Source organism: Lycorma delicatula, chromosome 1 (genome assembly GCF_047948215.1).
Source record: "Lycorma delicatula isolate Av1 chromosome 1, ASM4794821v1, whole genome shotgun sequence".
Lineage (NCBI taxonomy): Eukaryota > Metazoa > Arthropoda > Insecta > Hemiptera > Fulgoridae > Lycorma > Lycorma delicatula.
The window spans coordinates 222,649,977-222,671,143 of NC_134455.1; the positions used below are offsets into that span (position 1 = coordinate 222,649,977).

Here is a 21,167-nt window from a genome sequence, read left to right on the forward strand (position 1 = left end):
TTGAATATTATGAATGTTACTGATGTACAAATTACACTGTATATTAAAAAATAAAAAAGTAAACATACTTTTAACTTGACCACAACATTTCCCTAAAATATACAAATTTAGTTTATCTTACAACCTTAAAATAAAAAAAAAATTAAGTTACTATGAGAAATTCTCAGTTTCTCTGTCTTTGACATCACGGAGATTTATAATAAAATGGTTCATTGTTTCTTCTCACAGCCCTTCTTTGACAAAATCATCTTCCTGTAGTTTTTCAGGATGACTATTGCACCTAATCCAGTCATCAGCAGTTACACGTCCAATGGCATCATTCAGCATCTCTTTTACATCTTTTATTTTAAAAGTATTGTTTCTATCAGCAACAGCTCTTTTAATTTGGGCCCATAGAAGTTCAGTTGGGTTAATTTGATTGGTATGTTGGTAGACATACCACTTTGTGAACCATACTTGCTGCCAACTCGTCAACCTCGTAAATTTTTTATTTTGTACTACGTTGTTGAACAATATTTAGATCAAGTTTAGTGAATGAAGAACCAAGAACTTAGTCAATATTTTTCTCTTTAGCTATTCCCTTAAGTCAGATTTCTTTGTGTTGCTAGTCGGCACCTTTTCCTTATATCTGAAATGGTAACCTGTGTTATCCATGACAATGACGCATCCTTCTTCTAATTCACAAAGGAAATCTGTGAACCAGTCGGTAAAAACCTCTGCATTCATTTCATCATGAAAATTGCCGTATTTCTTCGATTGAAACAGTAGTTTGGCATTATTAATAAAACCATACCTGGCTGATCCAGCATGACACAAAATTAAACAGCAACCTTTACAATCGGAAACTTTCAAGCCGTCTGTACTTGATGAATTTGCAAAATATAATTTTTCTAGTGGTTCTGATGTACCCAAGTTTCATCTAAATGAATAATAGGGCGTGGATTTTCTTCATTTTGAATATAATGCATTTTTTGAAGGATTGCCTCCTGTAATAAAACAATATCTTGCCTTTTCATTAAAAACTTTTTACCATCATTATATTTTTTTTAATGAAAATCCAAGATCCTGAAAAATTCTCCATAAAGACATCATGCTTCCACTGTAATTAATTTTATCTTGTAACATCTGTTTTGCTTTATGAATAGTAATGTACTCCTCATTCTCATAGAACTCAAGGATGGTTCTATGGATCATGTCCTTATCAAAATCATTCAAATCTGTCATGGGTTTATTATGTGGCCATTTTTTCTTCGGAGAAGAAAAAGAATTTACATTTGTTTTGTTATTGGCCTTGCCTTGCGTTTGGTAGCACTCTTATTACCTTCTGCGGTAATTTACTCAAAAGTTCTGAGAGAAACACTATTAGCATCTGCTGTAGCTTGTTGAGCGTTGGAAAAATACTCATGTTAAACATCACTGGAAATTTCTAAATGTTGAAAATAACAATAAACATTATACACACTGTTCTTACTTGACTTCGACAGACAGTGGGGAAAACCATCTCTATATAAATGGTAATGAGTATAATAGCTATAAACAAGACTATTTATTTGTAGTCAGAGTAAAGAAAGAAGATACTTGAGTTTGAGCGGTTAGAATATGATAGATTTATAAGTAACAATTAAAAAAAAGTATATCAAATTAAAACCTGCTCTGATCTGTGTTAAATGAGATTTATTGTTCTAAATAAAATTATTTAGAACTTTTTTAAACAGCAACAGCAATATCATTATGTTGTAGAAAATCATTTTCATTTTTTTGTATGTACAGTTTCTTAGCCCTGTAAATTTGAGAAAGCAATTCTATAAAATTTATAATTAACATGTGTTAAAATATTTTTACTTTTATAAATAAATTTATTAGATGATTATGCTTGATTTCTTCTTTTTTTTCTTTGCAGTGCCGTACATCGTACATTTTTTACATGTGATAAAACTCGCATAGTTAGTTTTTCTGATGATAAGACAGTATCTACATGGGATGTACCTTGTGAAAGTAGATTAAGTACATTTTCAGGACATGATGTATGTAAAGTTATAGTTGTAATTATTATTTATTTTATTTCCGTGCTCTTTTTCCCTTGTGATTGCTGTTACTTGTTTTTAGTGCTTAACTCTTTCAAATATCATTTTGAAACTCTAGTATTAAACAGAAGTTATGAGTTGAAATAATTTAGTAAAGATTTTCTACAAACTAGTCTTGATTTTTGTTAATTTTGTTAAATCCCTTTTAAAATTGTATTGAGATTTTAATATTCAGAAACTAATGTTTAATAACAGGTATTTGAAACAAATATTACATATATGTTTAAGGTAGAAGTTTCCCAACCCTGTTTCTTTCTCTTGAAATTTTCCCAGTGAATGGAGATGTTTATTATTCGTAAAGTAATATATGATTTAATGATTGTAATAGAAGCCATGCTTTATATGGATAGTCCGTAATGAAATTATGATTTTTAAATCATAAAGATATTTTATTAGAGATGGTGCTTTGAAATCTTATGTTTTCATTAATGGACGTTAGAAATTTTATACATACTCAATAATGTGTATTTAAATGCATTTATTTTCATGTGAGGCTAGACTTCAGCTACAAGGATACCACTAGCTATCCTTATCCTTGCTGTTGTCATAAAAATCTTTTATTGAAAGTCTCTTTCAATTACATATCTGCAATCTGCATCTTTCACCAAACTCTAAGTTCAGTGTTCTAGATATATCAAATCTTGTACAAATTCCATCCCAATCATTAATAGTAGGGGACTTTAACACCCACCATTTTTCATGGGGCTCATCAGTCTGTTCTTCTGAGGAAATATGATAAACAGAATGAGACAAGACTTCAACTTCTGTCTGCTAAATGATGGCTCATTCACGTTTAGGTCTTTATCATCTGGTACATTGTCCAACATCGACCTCTCCTTATGCTTATTGAGTTTATTCTCTTATCTTAATTGGTCTGTTTGTGATGACTTTTACAGCCGTGATCATAGGCCAATCATTATGGCTTTTGGTGTCGACCACATGGTGAACAAAAAGCCATGGAAATGGATTGGTGAAAGAGCAAATTGGAATGGTTACCATAAAGCCATCACAGTATTATGATAGTGCTGACACCCTGGATCAATATATTTTTTTCTCTGTTATTCAATAATGCTAGTAGATTCATCCCACAAACATCTGGAAATCCTAGGTGTCCCTCTGTCCATTGTGGAATGTTGATTGCCAAAACATGATTAAGAAACGATGGTATATTTCTTCCATACTAGTATTAAATTTTGCAATTCTGCATTTTATTAAATGTATCACAAATTTATATAAAAATACATTTTAATATAAACTTGTTCAAAACTTCACCAACTTTTTGAAATTTCCTAACGAATAAAAATTTAGTAAAATGTTTACAACTTTCAATGCAGATAGAGAATTCGGTGAAATATTTTTTTGTAGCATATAAATTATCTATATAATACTACATTCTCCCATTACCTTCAAAACATTTTTAATTATGTTTTTCAAATGATTATATTTTTTGTTATCAAAATTGTAAATAATTTCAAATAAATAGTAGCTAGTACACACACACACACACACACACACACACACACACACACACACACACACACACACACACACACACACACACACACACACACACACACACACACACACACACTAAACACACACACACACACACACACACACACACACACACACACACACACACACACACTAAACACACACACACACACACACACACACACACACACACACACACATGAACACACACACAAGTACATTTCTGAGAAAAAAATGGTCATATTCTTTCTAGTCTAAATAAAACATTTTACATCGAATAAACCTCGTTCAAATTGTGTAATAAAACTGATTTCTTTGTGAATATAAAACAAAATAACCAACTTAGATACCATATAAAATGATTTTGTAACAGCGCTTTAAAACTGACGCCGTACATAGCCGGTTTAATGGCTACATGATCAGAAAAGGTTAATATAATTTATCATATGTTTGTTCCAGGTGATGATAACATGAAAGCATTTTTTGCCCCCCCCTCCCAAAAAAAAAAAATGTGTATGTATGTTTTTATACTTAATATGTGTGTTACTAAATGTGTTTCTATGTGTGTACGTATGTTGTACCTGTTGTGTGCTGTGCACCTAAGGTAGTTAAGTTTACGGGTCAGACCATTTGAAGTGACCAAAGGATGATTGCTTGACCAATTTAAAAAAAATTGAAACTTATCCATTTGTTTCCTACATGTTTCAGGATTTTAAAACGTTTTTTTTTTAATTTTTTATTTAAGCAGTTTACTTGTGGTGGCCATTTTTGTTACAGTGTGCACACCTTCTTTTGTGATTGTTGGGGTTTATGAAAAAAATCATAACTAAAAACTATTTATTTATTAAATATTTATTTTAAATTATTTTATTTTATTTATTTAAATTTTAATGCTGATGGCCTTTGATTCGTGATTATTTTTTTCAATTTTTATGGAAGCGATACATCCAAACTGCTACAAGCAGCATCCAGTTGTTTAATATTGTGATGTGGGGCAATGCATTGCTCTTGGTATTCACATTCATATAGTTCTTTGTTCTGCTTAGAAAGAATACTTTTGAAACAGTTAACTCAAAGAGACTTTCCAGGAACTAAATTTAAATGTGGAAAATTGTGTTCTTTAAAAGCTTGCTCTAATGTTATTTGTCTTATGTTTTTGTTAACTGTGTTTTTATGAGTTCTCAAAGGGTAACTGTACCCTTTGGCACTGTACCTTACACTGTTTTATGACACTCTTCATTCACATAAATTCCTATGGAACACTGTTCTTCCATTGTTTTATGTGAAATTACATGAAAATAATGTAAAAATTTAACTGATTTTAAAATTTGCAGATATAATATTATTAAGTAAAACTTATTTATTTAACAAACAATTTCAGACATAGGATGAAATTTGAAACACTCTGTAAAGATGTGAACAGGTCACTAATTAATGTCAGATTGACCAGTCTGTAATTGCAAAGCTAAATGATGCAACAAACATATGAGCATGTTGCAACATAAATTTTCCTGACGACTAGAAATAACTTCAAGTGCCTGTTATATAATGAACACTGCAGTTGAATGGTTCGAACAAGTTTATTTCAACTATAGTAATAAGTATAAAAATATTAAAGTACCAAGAAAACAAGCAACAACCCCCTTGGAGCACTTATTTAGTGAATCGAAATGGTATTGCTTTTAACAGGTTCATGATTTTTGAGAGGTTATAACTTTTTTATTAGCATAATACACAAGAAACATTTTTATTTGCCATAAAAATATATAAAAACATTGCAATTTGTACAAATTTGAAATTTTTATCACCAGCCCCATCAGAGTTGTTTGAAGTCAAAATTTGAATTTAAAAAAAAAAAATAGTTTTAAAAAATTCATAAACATTTAGGGATAAGTATATCCACTATTAACACATTAACTCCCATGGGGGTCACTGGTGACCAGAACCGGGTTTTTTCATTACGCCATTGGGGTCACCTGTGACTGGCAAAACCAACCTTGCTTGATGCTATCACGCAACATTGCCAGTCATGAACACTATGTATTTTACTATTTTATCGTGCCCGGCATGGCCCAATTGATATGTTTATCAGTTTGGTTTTTGAAACTTTTAACTTCACTACTAATTGGAGGCCTAAAATTTGTCAGACACAAATTCTGTATAATAAAGTAATACATAATACAACACGTAGAAAAGCTTTTATTGATAAAAAAATTAAATCTTAAAACACACACTGTTTACATTTAAGCGTGCAATTAACAATATTTATTTATAAAAACAAAACTTCCCGTATTAATATATCATAAAGTTACGCAAAATACGAATACAATACAAAGACAATAAACATTGACAAACAATAAAATTGAATATATATGATTAAATTTGTGTTAAATGTAATGCAGTATAATGATATATAAAGTCATAAAGAACTGTATAAAAATATATGGAAAACTTCATAGAACCTATGTAAAATAAATCCTATATAAAACTCAGTAGTGATGTTCTCTATTGAAACATGGCAAACAATAGTATGGCTGAGCTGGACATTCAGAAAAAAATGTTGCAACTTTAATTGTTTTATTTTTGGCATATTTCCGGTCATGTGTCATCACATTCTTGTAACTTTGGCACCATTTTATAGTTTTCCTTACTGGACCTTCTTTGCGTTTTAACTCATGTTTTAGTCGTCTAGGTTTAAAGATGAAGAAATTTGCTGCTGTTTATTATCTTTTGCGCAGAGATGACGAATTAGAGCTTTTCTAAACTCTACCATAGACAATTTTTTCTTAGTTGTTATTTTTGCATTTACAACAGCAGTGTTTAGCAACAATTCAATGCTTAACTTTCTAAACCATTTGACTGGTCACCATTTTTCTCAATGGTGACTCATCTGATCCGACAAGTCTATACCAGATTTTGTTTGATTGTAATCTCGTACAATTTTCAGTTTGTATTTTTCTTGACCCCTTCTGTTGGATTTTTTTACAAATTTTGTTGAATGCTTTGTAGACAGTAACAAAATCTCTCTTTTGTCCTTCCATTTCATTATGGTTATCTCATTCTCATTTTCTTTCGCTTTGTATTCTCCAACCTTCAATTTTGCATTTTTTACTTCTTCTGGTATATTCTTTCTATTTTTTCACAGTGTACCCACCAGGTGAGTTTCATTTGACAATAACTTTTCCCCTAATTCCACACTCGTATACCAGTTGTCGGTATATAATGTGTGTCCCTTATTCAATAATGACTGGCAAGTATTTAAAACAACATTTGTCGGAGTGTTGTAGATAGTGTCAAAATTTTTACCAGAATATATTTGAAGTTTATATGTATAACCCGGAATACTACATAACTTGAAAACCTTAATTCCATATATGTGTCTTTTTTGTTTGTTGTATCGTCTGAATATTATTCTACCACAAAATGGCACCATGCTTTCGTCAACACAAATAGATTCATTCGGCGTATAATGCTTTTCAAATGTTTTATTTAAAGTGTTTACTAAGTTTCTGATTTTGTACAATCTATCACTTTTGTCACTAGAATTGTTGCCTACAAAATGTAGCATACGTAAAAGCATTTCGAATCTATTCAGACTCATTTTGTTTTTTTACATAATTTTGTCCTACCATGTCGCCATTAGACCAGAAATCGCATAATTTAGGTATTTTTACAATACTCATTGATAAAATGAGGCCAAAAAATGTTTTGATCTCAGCTTTATCTGTTTCTTTCCACTGATGCAGATGAGAACGCATTTTCAACGTTGCAGTTTTGAGAGTTTGCTGGGCAAACAAGTGGTGTGAAAAACTATACTGTCAAAAAGTTCGTCAGAAACAAGAAGTGAATAAAAATCTTGAGGGGCTGAATTATTCATAGTATATCTTAAATTGAAAGGTGTCATACCTGGCATTTCAGTGTACGGAATCACACTTTGCTGATAACCGTTAGGTTCAAACCATTTTGATGATGAAGGATTTGTACCTGAAGTGCTTGTTTGATGTAAAATTTCATTGTCACTTTCACTATCAGATAAAATGTGTCGACGTTTTATATTTCGAACTGTTGGCACCACCAATGAATCATCACTATCGTAAGATAAACTCTGTTTATTACCACACTCTGCTTGATCTAATATTTCTAGTAATGATTGTGTAAAATCGTCATCAAACTCCATTTTGTAAAAAATCTATCCTATAGGACTAAAGCAAATTCTAGAAATTAATGAAATCAGAACATGAAAAACTCAAATGCAGCAGACAACACACAATGACTGCTAGTACCAGAATGGCAACTTGGTTCCTGTAACAGTCGTACATCCATTGGAGTGCGCTACGTGACCGACAACATGACCGTCATGGCACACTGTTATTAAATCAACCACTTCACGCCAAGCTGGTCATTGGTGACCGGCATGAATAAAAAACTCGAACAAAAATAAATAAAAACAAATCTTGAGATCCAAAACCATTAAAATAGATGTTAATTTGACCAAAAAGATAAAAAAATTAAAAATCTTTCGTAAACTTTTAGGAAATTGGATGACAGTTAATGTGTTAATATTATTTATGGTAAAACTACTAACATGTACCTACATATAAAAAAATTCAAACTGAGTATGCCATGCCTGCCTCTTGAAAAAATTACCAAAAGTGAAATTTCACTGTTTTTCATATTCAACTTTATTGATAATTTTCTCATAGAATGAAGAGAGATAGTTAAATAAACCACTGGACGAGTCTTTTACCTTGAGAAAATATGAATAAATTGCTTTTTGTTTCATCCTTCCAGGACCAATAGTTTTTTAATTATGATTTTTTCCATAAACCCATACATCACAAAAATAGATGTACACACCGTAACAAAAATGGCTACCTCAGGTAAACTGCTTAAATAAAAAATTTAAAAAAAAAAATAGTTTTAAGGTCCTGAAACAAATGGGTAAGTTCAATTTTTTTTGAATTGGTCAAGCAACCAGCTAATGGTTTTTTGAGATACTTCAAATGGATTGACCCTTAGTCATTTAATTTATTGGGTTGTTCTAGTGTAGCATGTATCATTAGTGACCACAAATCTGTGTACATAGATGCTGTACAAGGAATGTAGAATATATAAATTTTATATTTGTCTTCTACAACCAAAGAAAGTATAAAATATGTATAAATTAAATTCTGTAACTTACTCCAAGAAATGATTAATATATTTTAGATGTACATTTATAATCAATTCACAAGATCTTATAAATGTGCATTTTCCTTTTTATAGGATAATAATCTCAACAAAGCAATTTATTTTGAAAAATTGGGAAAAAGAATAATTAGATGTTTTTTTTTAAATTGGGCTGCTCTCAGAATGTTTTGTATGTGAAGACAGAGGGAGGGTGTGAGATGACGTTATTTTAATTATTTTGTATTTCCTGTTTAATGAATTTTGTTTAGGATTATGTAAGAGCTGGATGTCCTTCACCTTTATCTCCAAGTATTTTGTTATCTGGTTCTTATGATGGTAAAATTAGAATGTTTGATGATCGTAAAACCTTTGATCCTGTAATTACTGCTGACCATGGTGCTCCTGTTGAAAGTGTTATATTTCTACCTTCTGGAGGAATTTTTGTTTCTGCTGGTATGTAGATGATTAGATAGATAGTCCTAATTATAGTTTTTCATATTACCTTTCAAGAAACACTTAAGAAATTTACTTACAACTATTTCCTTTCAGTTCTTTTATTTTTACTCTACATCTATTTCTCTCCTTTTACACTATACTGCCTGTTAGTGGACTGTTAAGGGCCTTTAGTAATTGGTTATTGAAATGAAACAAAGTCACTTTAAAAAATGTTTAGCTATTCTAGAGAAAAATAAAGATTTTGTTTATTTAGAAAAGTGATGACTGGTATCCCATTGGTTTTTTCAGTGAGTTTAATTTACTGTTCCTTTTCCATACTTGCATGCCAAAATGCAGATGAAATTCAATTCTAAAAAAGATAAAAATATGTATTCTCTGTTCATTAAACAGATCAGCTGTATAGTGAATATCATTACAATTGGAGCAATAGCACTAACTTGAACCTTTCTGCATCAAGTGCTTTACAAGTATTTTAGGATAAGCTAGCCTGGAAGAGATAGTGTTATTAAAAAACTAATATCGTCTTTTTTTCATTAAACAATTCATTTTTATTCTTTGTCTTCCAAGCCATGGAGTAGTAATTCTTGGGAGTAATAAGTTTATTTGTTATTATAAGAATTAAGTTTTTTTTTAGTTAATAAAAGTTGTGAAGTTATTTGTTAATTATTAATTTCATTTATCTTTTATTTCTTCAAAAATCATAACTATTATTTTTATTCAACTGCACATCATGTAGAATTGCTTTGGCCTTTAAACAATTACTTGTGGGCAAATATCCATGTTGTGATGTATTGCGGTCTATGTAGTTTTATCAACTACATAGGAGATGAATTTTATTAGTTTCAAACTTCTGGTTTTTGTATAATATATCTCTACAGTAAAGATTGCTAGAAAATTTCTCTCCTTAAGGTTAGTGAGCCTGTGTCGGTCATGGCCATGCTAGTATTGTTCACACTGCATTATTGTCTGTAAGTTGTCGTGTTGTGTTATCTTTGATTACATATGAGTTATTACATTATAAAATGGACAGGAAAGTCGATGTTGCTGTCGACTGTGAAATACGTGGTCATACGTTTTTTAAACCATAAAAACCTCAAGCCGGCTGAAATTCATAAGTAGTTGGTTGCTGTGTACAGTGATAATGTAATGAGTGAAAGAAATGTCCAAAAATTGTGTGAAATCTTTAGAAATAACAGAATTAATGTGCATGATGAAGAAAGTTTGGGAAGGCCCACGATAATCACTGAGGACTTGTTGAAATGTGTCGATGATGAAATCAGAGAAGATCGTCACTCAACGATTTCCGACCTGGCCCTTCTTTTTCCTGATGTTTCAAGAGCTGTTATCGGTTGCATCATTCATGACCATTTAGACTTGGTTTGTACACATTGGGTGCCACACATCTTAATGAAACATCACAAAAAATCCGAATAGGATCTGCTTTGAAATTTTTGATGCGCTACATAGAAAAAAGTGATGAGTTCCTTAATTCAATTGTTACCGGTGATGAAACATGGATTTTGTATTGCACACGAGAGAGGAAATGGAAGTCAAGTGAATGGCGTCATCCTTGATCACCAACCAGGCCAACAAAGATCAAGCCACAGACATTTGGATGCAAACTGATGGCCACAGTCTTTTAGGATTGGTTTGATATACTGCTGATTGATTTCATGCCACGTGGATCGACTGTAAATGCAGAAGCCTACTGTGAAACTTTATGTAAGTTACGGCGTACCATTCAAAATCAGCGAAATGGGCGGCTAACTGGTGGTGTCATCCTGCTGCACGATAATGCACGTCCACATGATGTGGGTCTGACACATGTTCTACCGAGAACATTTTGATGGGAAATTTATGATCATCCACCATATAGTCTGGACTTAGCTCCTTCTGATTATCATTTGTTTGGGAAATTGAAATAATTTTTGAGTGGTAAGCAATTCGCGGGTTATAATGAACTTAAAAATGCTGTGAATCAGTGGCTAAATGGACTGGCGGCAAAAGAAGTGAGGGTATATTGAAGCTGGTGTATCGCTGCAATAAATATCTTAATTCATGTGGCAATTATATAGAGAATTAGTATAAGGTATGTTTAGTAAAAATAAAAAGTGTTTATAAAGTTTTCAGAATAAATTTTTTTATAATGAAACGATCTTTAAAGATAACCTCGTGTAGATAGATTATTTTTATACAGTAGTATTGTACAATACTTTCAAGAAGCCCCTGTCCCTTTCTCTTCAATTAACATGTTAATATGTTACTGTTTTGAAAATAGTGCAGTATTTGGTTCTAAAAAAAGATTATTTTACGAAAGTAAATAACTCTCTTTTTAAGTTCACAGGACACTCAATTACTGTCTTATTTTATTTGCAAAACCATGGCTGCTGTGAGTAGATGCAGTTACAATGTTTAAGAGTGGTTGGAATGTACTTGGGTAAATGAACTGATGACATAATAGAGCAAACACTGCCACAGATGATGAATACATTGTGTGAACATTTAAAAAAAGAAGCAAGTGTCACTTTCGCCAATTCAGTTGAGCAGTCTCCTATTAAATTATTCATAAATGAGTAGTCAAAACATAATATACCGCATTGATGATTGCATTATTATATGAAAGATAGCTTGAATATGAAACCATTTTGGTAACTTTTGTGAATAACTGGTTAGATGAAGGTATAGAACATCCCAACTCCGTAAGGGAAGGGCGTAGTGACGTTCTGGTAACCCCCCCCTACCACAGTCATTGCCCTAACTGGAGTCATCTATCGCCCTCTGACTTTTTACATCTCATAGTAATAAGCCTGGCCTCATTGGGATGCCACAGATGTAAATGCCTCGGTAGACATTTTCATCGGTGATTTAATAACTCAGCTTATTGCCTTTGCTGTAGGCCTCGTCTGGACTTGAATGTCTTACATCGTATCCCTCTGAACTAGCTAACTGAGCTCACGGAAGCGGGAACCCCTAGTTCTACTTATTATGAGCCAATTTTGTGAATGCCCCGTAATTCGAAGCAAATTGAAAACAACATACCACCAAACATGTTGATCGCAACAATGAAAATTTAGTCCTAGTTCCCTTAGTGAACTCAAACATTAATCAAACCCCAAACTTTGGTTAAATTATTGACTCTGGTCTGGTCCACTAGGGAGAGGTGAACAGACCTCCTACTCCCACTTGGCTCCATCACAAGAGTCCCACGTGACATTCACCTCTTAAACTATCGTCGAGATGCTGCTACACCTCACGTCTGCATGGTGTCCCATGCTCATTGGCAGTGCAGCTGCATCCCGCCGACAGTGTTGTCTGTTCATTCTAATCTGCCATCGTCAAAACGCCGCTACACCTCATGGCTGCATGGCATCCCATGCCCATCGGCAGTGCAGTCACCGTTCCGCCGATAGCTTCAACAATCATAGTCCCCTCTTTCTAACTAACCATGGTTCACTGCCAAAGCGCGTACCTTTGGTCAATCAGACTGTCCAGGCAGACCCTAGCCGCCCGGGTTCCTGCTCTACTAAATCCCTTTGGCTGCTCTACGTTGGGCGAGGAATCAGCCACAATTGTCCAGTCTACGAGTCCTCCAGTTGACTTGCAGATCAGCGAAGGAGTTTACTCTCTCAAGTTCCCTAATAACTCTGGTACGCTCAGCTTCGTACCGTGGACAGACATACAGGACATGGTCCACCATGTCATCGATCCTATAGTTTGGACACAAGCTGGAGTCAACCAACCTAAACCTAGCCAAACTATCCCTAAAAGCACCATGTCCTGAAAGAAATTGAGTAATATGCCGATTGGGTGAAACCCAGCTAATTGCACGCAACTCCCTAACATTTGGAAAAATACCATGTGCGTATCGACCAGTAGAAGAATCGTTCCACCAAGCATGCCAAGAGTCAAAACCTTGGTGTACAATTTCCTACATATGCCCTGATGTTAGAAGGCCAGCCATCCTTCTTAGAAATATACTGCTGGCTACGCTTCGTAGCCAAAATATCTAGGGGTTTTATGTTGGCAATTACAGTGACTGTCTCTCACGAGACAGTCCTGTTGCCACCGACAACAGCTACCAATAGAAGACGCTGGGCTTGCAAAAGAATGTCCCTATAGCATAGCATTGGAATCGTAAACGATGAGCCCAGACGGGCGCAGTGCACAATATCATGGCCTCTCAGATACTTTTCTAAACAATATGCATGGTACGTTAATTCAACCCCCAATTGGGAGAAGGTATAGAACAGCATGATTTAAGCCTACAACATGCTGAAAGTATTTAGTTAGTTAACTTTGGAGTTTTTTTTTATAGGTGGAACAGATATATGTGTTTGGGATGCATTTAATGGTGGACGAATGCTAGCCAGAATATCTCAGCATCATAAAACTGTTACATGTTTGCGTGTAACATCTGATGGAAGTAGATTCCTTTCCGGATCTCTTGATCGACATGTCAAAGTTTATAGTGTCTCCACTTATCAAATGGTTCATTCTTTTGATTATCCAAATGCTGTGCTAAGTATTGATATTAGTGTGAGTACATTATTTTGCTACATTTAGTTGCTTTTTCCTCCTTTTTGTATTTTCTCTATTATTCTTTTCTTATTTTCAGCATATTTGTGGAGTGATTAGTTTTGAATCTTGGTAAAAAAAAAAAAAAAAAAAATAGCTTCTATAATTTCAACTGGTTCAGATTTATACAGGAATTCAGTTACATAAATGTTGTAACTTTATTAATGTATTTTCTCTAAAACTTAGTAATGTTCAGTATTTTGGAACATGTGGCATTTTTATCAGTTAATTCCCAGTGAGTTAATGCTGGAGCAGTGTACATGTGGGTATTTACTGTGCATCATGCATTGTTATATTGCCCATGCAAACTAAAGATCACATCCTTGCTTTTCCAGAATGGACACTTTTAGATGATGATGTTACACAGAAAAGTTGTAGGTTTTAATTAGTCCAAGTTTCAGAATGCAGGGAAATATTCAAATCTTTTTCTAATTCTATTTTACATATAAAATTATATACACAGAAAAATTAGTCACAAAAGGTCTAAATTAAAGGTGGAAAAGGTACTTTAAAGGGCTTTTATATTTTTTAAGAAGATTAATCAGTTTACAGCCCTGTCAGTAGCACTGTTGCTGTGACTGATGCCTATGTCCTGTTGTTTGGTTGTCAAAAAATAAATTGTTAACAGGCATGGCATTGTGTAGTACTGTTGTTGAAAGTAGATATAAAAAATAGAAAACATAATTATTACTTCTTTATTTTTGTATTTATGATTAAAGTATATTTGTTTCTGTCTATGGCAGTATTAGAAATGTGTTTCTGCCTATTCAGAGTTGCTGCCTAGTTACGGGTTTATTTACTAAAAGTAATTAAATCAACTATAAAAATTATTTTAAGTGCATTGTAATTTGGCATCCTGGCTCCCGTCACAGCTTTTTAAGTTTTTCTGTATTTACTGTTGTTGATTATAAGGCATTACTTCCTGCTTCTCCTTCTGACTACCACATTTTTCCTCTTGCAGCTGATAAGAATTGTTGCTGGTAGCTACATATCACCAACACATTGTATGTATTGTGCATATACCAATACGTACATACAGAAAACTCTTATAATGTTATATTCTTATTTTCTGCTATTATATCCTTTTTATATTAAATTTATTAATGCTAAGTATATAAAATAAACTTTGGATTATTTTCAGGATCAAGTATTTTCATTAAATCAACAAAGTTTCATAATAATTTATACAGTTATATAAACTGAAAACAACCTACTTTGAAATGTGTTTTCTCAGTAAACATTTACTGTAACTTGAAGTGTATCACTTTGTTGATCTGATCAACAAATGAAGTATTTTTAGAAAAAGTTGTTTTAGAGAAAACAGAGAGTGCTTATTTAACACTTAATTCATACAAAAACCACTGCTTTGAGTCAGGCAGCTACCTCTTGAATGATAGATAACTAATACCCACCTCATGAAACTAATCCCATCATAAACCTGTCCATGCCATGTGACATGTCAATCTGTATGTAAAAATCAGTTCGATGGGCTAAATAAAATTTTAAGGATCAGTGCTGTGAAGTTAGTCTTACGGTAAGGTTATGTGCGATTGTTTGTTGCTTATTAAATTTAAAACTGTATTTTTCAATACTATTTTTATTCTATTAATATAGAGTTTGAAGTTTTTTTAACTTATATTAACACACTTTTCAGTACTATTTGAAAGGAACAGAACTTGGGATTATTTTTAAGCAATCTATACAAGGATTCTTTTTCAGTTTTTTGTGTTTTGTAACATATCTAAGATGCCTACATACTGATATTCATTTCCTTCGTGTACTTCTAACTTTACATTTGTATTAAATTTTTTATTACTTTGTTATAGTCCTTTCTTTCTGTCATTTATTCTGTGCTATTGTAATCTAATAACTATAACTTTATGCCAAATTTGTTTCCTAAAGTATTCAAAAACAGCTGTCTTAATAATTTAAGTCTAAGTCAATTTTTGAGTATTCTAGAGTATCTTTGTTTACTCCTTAAAATGTTCTGTTCTTTCAAACACCTGAGCTATACCAATGGTGTATGATAAAGATGTACAGATAATTTATGATGGAGCTATAAGGAAGTTGTTGGTCATTGTATTTGCACTTGTTACTAATAAGCAGCAAAAGCAGTAGTGGTGTATGACACCATTATTATCACTTACTGGGCACCTTCTTGAGATCATAAAAATCTTACATCTGCAACAAATTAATATTGTTCTTGTATCCCACATACATCAGCCAGATTTATATTCATGTGGTATTTTCCCAGGTGCTTTTGAACAGAGATCATCCGCCCAGTGAAAATTACCTTACTGATACTTAGAATGATACGTTTAATCTATGGTTTCATTTGGCTCAAATTTTAAAAATTAACCCATGTAGTTGATTTTCTACAGGTGCAACACCAATTATGAAATATACTGTCACATCTCTAAGAAAAAAAATTGATTGAACTAAACATAAAAATTCTAGCAATACTGAGAAACTAATAAAATGTAAAAATCAAAAATTGGTAGTTTGCACCACCGACCAGAAACAAATTTCAGAATATCAGAATTCTAGTAATGATTTTTCTCATACCAAAAAAATTTTCACACCAGACATTATAAAACTTGATTGGACAACAAAGAGCATGCATATTGTTACAATCCCAAAATTATGCATCTTTAAATATAGGAAAATTTGTTCATATCCTTATTGGCATATAGAGAGTAGTTCCATTTTCTGTTGTTCCTACAGAAAAGTGATATCTGAAATTCCACAGTCACCAGAACCGTTAGGAAGGCTTTTTTTAGACTCATTCGAAATGTTAATATTTTCAATAAGATTATACAATTCTGTTTTGTTTGGGCTACAATAAAATACTTCAGGATTGTAATTACTTGCTATTTTAAAATCCAAGGTCATGTGAACATTTAATTGGTAATCTATTGCCTGAAACACAGAGTAAGGCTGAATTTTTATAGATTTACTTTTTGGGTGAAAAAAAAGTAAGAGACATTAAAGGTATGTAATTTTGTAGTCTATAGATCGTGATTTAGATTCAGTAATTCAGTAAGTGTTGGTTCTTTTATACCAACACAGTTCTTATTTTAACAAATTTATATCTACTTTGTAAAATGTCCCAAATGATCGTTTGGTTAAAGTTTTTAAAATTAAAATTTGAGCCTAACATAATCCTGTAGTATTAACAAATGAAGTCACTGCACTAATGGAGGGGAAGCATTTCAGACATTGAGATATCATCTTGTACAGTTACAGAAGTCATCTGAAGTACGAGGCTTGGCTGTTAAATTTTGCACACTAACATGCTATATGGAGACAAAGGTACTATCGAGTTGGGCGTGACAGCACATGATAGCTAAAATCCCCCTTTACAAACCTGCGATAATGCATTGAAATCTGTTTACTGGTTTGTTTTCATTAGCAGTTAAAATGGAGTCGAGTACGGCCAATATGTCAACACTATATTATATAATACTTCCTATATCTAACTTTGTTAGACTCTATACTCAGATTAAACAACAAAAATACTATCATCATAGTGTTGATTCTAACAATAACAGTTTTGTCCTACAATTCAATTTACTCAAAGTTCTCTTGATTTACTTAAAAATCGAGAAATAGATTCACAAATTTAATAAGCCTCTAACAAATCCTATTTCTCTCTGCTGTGATCCGTTTTCAGGAGTGAGGTGAATGCCTACACCCTCCTACCCATAGCTCCGTAAGACTTCTCCACACATCCATTCTCATCTTAACAGCAATTATCTAATCTTAACTGGGGCTCAATGCCAGAATGCCTATCTTGGTGAAGTAAGCACCCAGTTGAGCCACTAACCACCAGGTAGCTATTCTATCTGTGTATCAATAACAGCATCAGACCCCCTCAGCCATCCTCCATAGTGCTAAGAATCTAAGGAATCCAGCAACTATGTTCCATTCCCTTTCAGTTTACCAGTTAACTTGCAGATCCAAACCACAATTGATCATCGCAAGCTTTTAGCTTTTTAGTACATTCAGCTTTGTATCTGTGGGAGACATATAGGACATGGTGCACATTATCAATGGCCCTACACTCTGGACATTAACCAAATTAAAATAAAACCACCAAATCTGGCTAACGTATCTTCAAAAACACCTTGTCCAGAAAGAAACTGTATAATATGCTAATTGGAGGAAATCCAGCTAACTGCTTGCATACTTCTCATGTCAGGAAAAATTCTGTGTGTAACAACCATTGGGCAATTCAGTCCACCTGACCTGCCATAAATGGAAACCCTGGTCGACTACTTCTTTTATGTGTCCAGAGGTAAGTTGGCATATCTTCTTAGCATCATGACATAATTGGTGCTCACTCACAAGGATATCAATAGGCTTAATTCCAGAAATGACAAGGACCGCCTCTCAAGAGACAGTCCTACACGCACCAACCACAGATAACTACAGGAGATGCTGGGCTCTCAACAAAATATTACTAACATTGTCATTCGATGAGCCTAGACAGGTGCAGCCTACAGCATTATAACTTTGCTTACATCCTTTTATAGAACTTGCATGGTTCTGAAATTAACCCTGCAGTTAGACTGAACTGCTGTCTAAACACCGAAGAAAGCAGAACAAGCCTTTTTAGCAACATATTGAAAGTACTGCATGAATCAAAGATTCTCATCAAGGATAACACCTAGATACTTCTGCAGTAGGATATACCTAATTTGATCACTTGCTGTTGATAAACAAGGTCGTCGTTTAGCAGCTAGTCTGCCCTTGACAACATCATCATTGTTTTCCCTGGGCTTAACATCATCTTATGTTGCAAACAACACAACTGGATTATCTTGCAAGAATGGGCTGCTCTGAATTCAATCTCATTCCTCGAATCTCCTTTAACTAATAAAAGCCCATCATCTGCATATCCAATGATGCGGCATCCAGTGGGTAACCTCAACTGCATCAAAGCAGGGGTCTTAAAACATTAGCCTGCAGACAACCTTCAGATAGCATTTTTCCTACTTTGAGATGCCGTATTTAAGAACAGTTCTTGTTTTCTGAAATAACTATATAACATATTCAGCTCATTTGGCATTAAATGAGTCATATTCATGACTCAATAGAAGAAACAATGTTTATTACCTTAAGAATAGCATCTTCCATGCCCCTGTCTGGGTGAAAACCAAACGATCATCTGTCAACAACTTTCTAGAATTTAATTTATTAGTAATACAAAGATACAATACCTTCTCAAAAACATTTCCATTAACTGACAGGAGCGGTGTTAAAAGCCTATAAGAGGAGCGCTTACAGTGGGTCCTTGTCACCGCTTTTAAACAATTTTAGAACACCATTTTTCCAGAAAACAGGGAAATAGCCAGCAAAGAGCATCCTATTAAAATTTCTAGTCAAAGTACCAACACAAATTCAGACAGAACAGACTAGGAGCTCCGTTGTGATTCCATAAAAACCCAGGCTTTATTTCTACCAGAACTGCAAATTACCTGACATCGTCTGCTTCTGTATTTTCCACAGATAAAACATCAGAGAAAAAAACAACTTCATCTCAGACTTACAGATGATACAAGGTTTTATTATTCACAACATCATCTGGCAACAAATGATTCAGTAGCTTTTTAAAAACTCAGCTTTATTAGAATCAACATCCTACCGGGTCGACGGAGCCAACAAAAGAATATTTTTCTTATGCTTATGCCCTAGTACTCTACATACAACACCTCAAGGAGCCTTATTTCCTTACTCTCTAACAAAAGAACTCCAAGATTCCCTTTTTGATGTCCAATCCAAGAAAATATTCAGACCTCTGCCTTTGATAGTCATTATCAAAATCACTTGCCATTCAGGATCACTCTCCCGCTGAGCAGCTTTCTTTAGATGGTTCACAGACTGTTTCAACAAAGACAGCTGTCTAGTCCACCAAGAGGCAATTCTCTCTTGACCCTGAGAATGGAATTCCCAGCAGCATCGATGAAACTCACAGAAAATTTTTCATCCCTCTCCCAATTTACAATCATCCAGGTTTCAGATTAATACACAAAGTCTAGCGGAGAGAATATTAACAAATTTAGGCCAGTCCACTTTCCTGTGCAGGAACCCCCTTGATGAACATTGCATCTGTAAGTGTCTTCCGTCTTTCTAACCAACTCAAAGATAACTAGTCGAGAATTGGAACAATCATCAGCAGACCAAGCATCAAGCCGACCAGGAATATTCCTACCAACAATAATATCAATATTTGTTCGGCAAACGATCTCCTTCCATCTACCATTCGAGCATATGTTGGTAATTCACTGAAAATATTAAACACCTCTAATCCATACTGTACAACAAAGCCTTCAACTAATTCATAACCATCATCTGTGACTCCACTATGCCAAAGAAGCCTGTATTTACATCAAGAAGACTATCATTTACATCAGGACCTAGCACTATAGGACAGTTACCAAGAAGACCAAGAATTCTATCCCACCTTTCTAAATGTTCATCAGCGGGATTTCTATATTGAAAATATGAACTAACAACATAGAAATCAAGATCATCAGTAACAAGTTTAATAGTGACATGATGAGTATCAGAAATTTGCCTCAAAAAGCCAAATCCATTGTCTTATGCAAAACTGCAGACATACTGTTACTTTCAGTAAAAAACTTTTGCCAGCCAATAAAACCTGGCAGATCACTCTGTACCATATCAATGATTTCACATAACTTGATCTGAACAATGTAAGCACCTTGCGAATTTATTAATCCAAACTTAACCATGTTGAATTAAAATAAATCTCATGAGCTCTCGAGACAACAAACACAGTCCTTACTATCAACCGAGTGCTTACAATCCTTGCGCAACCTTCTGCAATTTACACAAGTAGGAGCCTCAAACTTCTTAGGACTGTCTTCTCGCTTGTAACCCTTGTCACCACAATGTACACAGAGTAAAATATGACAGAATTTAGTCCTATGATCAAATCTACAACACTTAAAACATCTCTGAACATCAATTTACTCCTTGCCTCTACAGGAAGAGAAATCCACAAACAACCTACCCTCAGCGACAAACTTGTTAAACAGATTAGGCCCAGATTTGAAAAAACTGTGATACTTTTGGGCATCACATCTACCAGTTTTGAACAAAAACCTACATTCAGACTTGAATGTCACCTCATCATGTTGGTGTTTTGTTCCTGTATGAGACACAACTTCCTCCTTGGACAGGCAATAATCTATAGCAGACAGTGACTGAAGGTCTCCTTTTACATCTCTGATCCACCTTGACTTCCAAATTTTTACTAATGACAGATTCTGAAATGACTAATTATCTCTTTGTTATCTGCTATGACAACCAGACCTTTCGTATTGTCCTTTATGCTCCTAATTTTCCAATTTGACCTCTTGC

General features: G+C 33.6%; 1 protein-coding gene across 1 annotated transcript in view; it reads left to right on the forward strand.

The window, feature by feature from the left end:
• LOC142328999 (U3 small nucleolar RNA-associated protein 15 homolog) overlaps positions 1-21,167 on the forward strand; it is a 72,120-nt gene that overhangs the window by 26,144 nt on the left and 24,809 nt on the right. Inside the window, exons 4-6 of the mRNA XM_075373239.1 lie at positions 1,901-2,024; positions 9,017-9,200; positions 13,519-13,739. Of these exons, the coding sequence (XP_075229354.1) occupies positions 1,901-2,024; positions 9,017-9,200; positions 13,519-13,739 (529 nt within the window). The remainder of the gene's footprint in view (positions 1-1,900; positions 2,025-9,016; positions 9,201-13,518; positions 13,740-21,167) is intronic.